Genomic DNA, 5,296 nt, shown 5'->3' on the forward strand with positions numbered 1-5,296 from the left:
CCAAAACATACTCTTAATGTCATTTGATGATTTAGATCATCTAGATGTTTCGACGTACATTTTTTCTTCTTGTTGGCATTGCAACAATATACAAGTATTTATTTATGAACACTAAAACATGGAAGTGATAGATGGCCTAATTACGTATTAACGTATGATAAATTAAAGCTGTAGTAGTGCTGTACACTTGTACTCCCTATGTTTGGATCGAAATTGATGAGATATGAAGCACGTACTATTTTAGATGTACAATAAACACAACATTTCATAGAATAGTAATAGTATCCATATTGGATTAGGATGTCTCAACTCATACGAAAATTATACAATACATGTTTAACTTAATTGAGTAACGAGAAGATAGAAATGACACCATATATATCACTATTCACTGGTGTAGAATTATATAGGTACAATATTTTAACTTAATTGAGTAACGAGATGATAGAAATTAAATAACACTAGATGCACACATCACTGGCGTAGAATTGAAATATCTACTCTACTAGCTTACCCCATTAACTATCAAGGTTGTCTTTCTACGTACATTATATACATGTTCAATAGCAAGGGTGCGTATGCTAATAGTTTGAGAAATTCTTAAGATAAGTTGTTAACTTTGACATTCTCCTTATAAACAATCTATATGCATGATTGTCCTTAGAACTGATAGGCCTGGATGATAAGGGAAAAATATGAATTATGGCTATACATTATTTGTCCTAAAAAATACAAAAATATGCAAAAAAATAAAATAAATGACAACTTAGCTTCCCAAGGGCAATATAAACTACAGTAGTTACTTTTGCATAACATAGATGACAGTCATTTGTAGCTAACCCATCATATAATTAATATATAATTAGTCATCAAATGGAATTTTAATGATCATAGAATTCATACTACCTAATCTTAGTTTTTCCACTTTAATTGCTACAGTATATAATCAGCCATATTATATAAACTGAGCCTCTTACATCCCTAACATCCCATTTGTATATCACAGCCTTAGCTTTCTAAATCATAGTCCTATAAATAAAATTCATTTGCGTAAACTTTTTGTTCCAATTTTAACATAAAATGGCTCCTACTCTTATGCCTGTGCAAGAGATACTCCAAAGCGGCGTGGTGCCTAAAGGCTACATACAGCCCGAAGATGACTACCAAGTTGGTAATGGCTCTCCTCCGTTGATGGATGCTCCGACGATTGATTTTTCTCTCCTCTCATCGTCGTCTCCTGATGAGCTTGCAAAGCTTTGCTCCGCTCTCAGTTCATGGGGCTGTGTTCAGGTTTGCCATTTATATACGTACCCTAATTAATAATTGGCCTGCCGTTTATATATACTTGAACACTTGCACATTTTAGTTTTAGCTCATCAATAATTCATTAAGCATATACGGTATTTATGATACTAGATGTTTTCATTAACGATGTCAACGTAATAGCCACTTTATAATACGTACCCAGGGGCGGACCCACCTTTAGTCATAGTGGGTCCGGTGACACAGTATTTTTTTAAAAAAATAAAATATCAAAGAGACCACTTATTATAGATAGGAGGTCTCTTTGATGCTGCTAGTAACAACAAACAATATCAAAGAGACCGCTTATTAAGATAGGAGATCTCTTTAATGCTGCTATTGCTACAAAAGACTTGGTGTGTTTTTTTTTATATATTAAAGAGACCTGTTATTTGTATAAGAGGTCCCTTTGATGCTGCTATTGCATTTCACAATTTTTTTTGCGTTACTTTCTTTTTCATTAAAGAGACCAGTTATATTTAATAACTGGTCTTTTAAGTTATCTCACTTTTTTTTGTATAATTTTTTAATAATTTTTTTTCCCTTTTTATATCTTATATTTGTACAACCAATTTTAATATTTCCCCATAAAGCTTATCAATTAACTAAAAAATCATAAAGTTAATTCAATATAATAATTTTATTGTACCATTGGTTTATAACATGTTATTTGTAGTATTTTCGACTTGTAAAATTGAATTCTTAAGTACTGTATTTGGTTGTGATATGAATTTTTGTGTCCTATTTTTGGATTGAAATCAATTTGGTATATGTATGTATATATACATATATATATATTTTATACATATAAGTTTTGGATTGAAATTAATTATGAACAAGACATGGAAAAAAAAAATTGTACTTTTCACAAATGATCAATAATTGATGGTGACACACTATCTCGGAAATCCTGGATCCGCCACTGTACGTACCATAAAGGAAACATAATGTAGTTGATGATTTTTAGAAAAAAAAAATAGTTATACACAATTTTGTATTAAGATTTAAGAAGTACTTCGTAATATGATTAACGTAGATTTAGGTTCCCTGCATTAGAAAGTAGAATGACTAATATCAATAAGCTCACTATCTATATATGTGGAACAATATATTAAATGAAATTTAAGTTTCTAACTTGTGTTTAATTTTGTGAGTTATAGCTAGTGAATCATGGTATACCACTTTCAATACTAGACGAGGTACGAGAAATGAGCAAACAATTCTTCAAACTGCCTCTTGAAGAAAAGGAAAAGTACTCCTCAAAGGAAGAAGACTTGGAAGGTTATGGAAATACAAATGCTGTTCAACGTGGAAGTCTCAATTGGAATGACAAGCTTCATCTCCAAGTTTATCCCGAGGACAAGCGCCAACTTCAATTTTGGCCTAAAAATCCCGAAAAGTTTAGGTAATTTTACATGAACCCACAATTTTTAGTTTGTTGCTAATCTTTTAATTAAATTGAGACTTTAAAACATAAGATAAATGAATTTTAAATATTTTGAACATTAAAAAAAGGAAAATACTAAACATAACCCTAGAGCTAAGAAGATAAAAAAGGAAATATTGAGGATAAATTAACATTAATTACACCGATTGAGGATAAATATTGAGGATAAGAAGCTAAAGAAATGCTTATGTGGAAAATATAACCAATCATAAAGCTTCATGTATCAAACCTTTTGATTGTCATTTTTCAAGCTATACTAGAGGCTATTGTAAGAATTTTGATAACTAAATTACTTTTTATCTTACTCTAATCTTTAATCAAATTGCTTATATGCATGTTTGATTGTACTAATGATATGAAACAACTAACAATTAATTACATTGAAAATTAATCAAATAATAAATGATCACAGGACAACATTGCATGATTATTCAAAGATGAACCGAATGATACTCGGGACGTTCATAAAAGCTATGGCACGTTCCTTGGATTTAGAAGAAGACCGTTTTCTTGCATTATGGGGAGATGAAAACGAAGATATGACATTTGCAAGGTTCAACTTTTACCCTCGATGCCCGATGTCGGATCAAGTTGTTGGACTTAAACCTCATGGAGATGGAACTGCCATTACCATGCTCTTGCAAGATAACGAGGTTGAAGGTCTTCAAGTTGTCAAAGATGATCGATGGTTTCGTGTTCCCGTCATCCCTCAAGCCATCACCATCCTTGTTGGTGATCAGATGGAGGTAAGGACTATAAAACAACTTCATCAAGTGCCTCTTGTTGATTGCATTTAAATTGTAACTACGTAAGATGACCTACTTTCGTTTATAATCTCCCCATTTGGCTTTGTGATCAATTGAAACATTAAATTTTTACGTTTTCCAAAACACACAACGTGGCATTTGACTAGCTATTATCAAATATTTATATTTTTTTGCAGATAACAAGTAACGGCATCTTTAAAAGTCCAACCCACAAGGCGGTGGTAAACCCTAAATATGATCGGATCTCCTTAGCAATGCTTTTCATCCCGAGTGCAGACAGAGAGATTGGACCACTAGATGAACTAATCAGTGAAGAGAGGCCGCAGTTATACAAAAGGCTCAAGGATTATGGCCAAGTTTACACACAATCTATTCCTTCAGGAGAAAGGCCTATCAGTATAGTGAAGATTATTCACTAAAATTTTCTAGATGTGCATGATTATCACATTGTTTCATTGTGTGTTGATCGGGACACAAAGATGAGCCACTTAATTTTCAATAATGTAATGGACTAATGTGTGTGTCTTAATTTGATTTGGTGTTTTATATATTTACTTGTTATTAATTGTAATAGGTACTATCCTTGACACTCCCAACCTCTTGTAATAATGGAATAGTCTTAGTCTATTATACATCATCTTGATTCTTGAGGTAGTTTATTGTGGGGAGGCAAATAATAAAAACATTTACATACATAATACATACCTTGCCTAAAAAGGACGTGCAACGTGAACGTGCTAAGTCGTGCAATAATTTTGTTAATTATCTTGGCATTTGATTGCCTTCGTGCTTAATTTAAATAAGTAATTTGAAGACACTGATCTTGAAGAAGTTGAAGGCACTAATCTTGAAGAAGAAAAATATAACAAAGTAACGATAAGTTGAAACTTAAAAGACTGCATATAATACTCCCAAAATTTAAATGAAAAAGGCCCTAAAAACAAGCCTAATTACAAAACTGCAGCGAGATCCTCGTGTTGAGTCATCATAGTGGCGTGGCCCTTGTAAGGGGCAAACAAATTTAAGACAATTCAAATAAGACAAACATTTAAAAAAAACGGATGTACAATAAAGTTAGGGTGTTGTTAAATGTCGCTCCCAAATTATAAGGGGTCTCTCGCATTTTTTTCATGAAATTCCGTATTTACCCCTCGTATATAAATACTCACGACACTTACAACACATTTCACGCTCATACTTCTCTCTCTAAAATTTTATCTTTCTAAAATTTTAAATTCTCTTCAAAAATTAAAAAATCAGAAATTTAGGGAAAAAAAAAATCTGAAAATCCAAAAAAAAAAAAAACAGAAAATTCAAAAGAAAAACACCCACAACCACCACCAATCCAAGGAAGGTAGAAGAAATCCGACAATGGCGGACCGGCGGTGAATCAGGTTAACGTACGGCGGTCGTGGCGGCGGCATGGGAGGCGGCGAACAGGTACGTTCCGGAATTTATTGGTTAATTCGGAAAAAAAATAAGGAGTTTTGGAAATTTTAAGACATCCGCCTGAAATTTCCGAATTTCCCAAATTTCCGATTTTTTTTTTCATCGTGATTAATTTTATGTTTTTTTTCGTGCTTAATATATTTTTTTTTTCGTGATTAATATTTTTTAAATAACTGAATAAAATTATTCTGAATTTTTTTTTCTCGTGATTAATTTTATGTTTTTTTTTCTTGCTTAATATATTTTTTTTCGTGATTAATATTTTTTAAATAACAGATTAAAATTATTATTATTAGTAATGTAATTAGTATTAGGATTGTTATTATTAGTA

The 5,296-nt window shown here is 31.7% G+C and overlaps 1 protein-coding gene across 1 annotated transcript; it reads left to right on the forward strand.

Moving 5' to 3' along the window:
• The first annotated feature begins 403 nt into the window (after nucleotides 1-403).
• Nucleotides 404-4,221, forward strand: LOC110715662 (probable 2-oxoglutarate-dependent dioxygenase ANS). Its single transcript, XM_021894256.1, has 4 exons — nucleotides 404-1,290; nucleotides 2,463-2,707; nucleotides 3,162-3,495; nucleotides 3,693-4,221. Exons 1-4 carry the CDS (start codon nucleotides 1,081-1,083, stop codon nucleotides 3,933-3,935), a joined length of 1,032 nt encoding a protein of 343 aa, XP_021749948.1. The 5' UTR covers nucleotides 404-1,080; the 3' UTR covers nucleotides 3,936-4,221.
• Nucleotides 4,222-5,296: the final 1,075 nt, after the last annotated feature.

Source organism: Chenopodium quinoa, unplaced genomic scaffold (genome assembly GCF_001683475.1).
Source record: "Chenopodium quinoa cultivar QQ74 unplaced genomic scaffold, ASM168347v1, whole genome shotgun sequence".
NCBI lineage: Eukaryota > Viridiplantae > Streptophyta > Magnoliopsida > Caryophyllales > Amaranthaceae > Chenopodium > Chenopodium quinoa.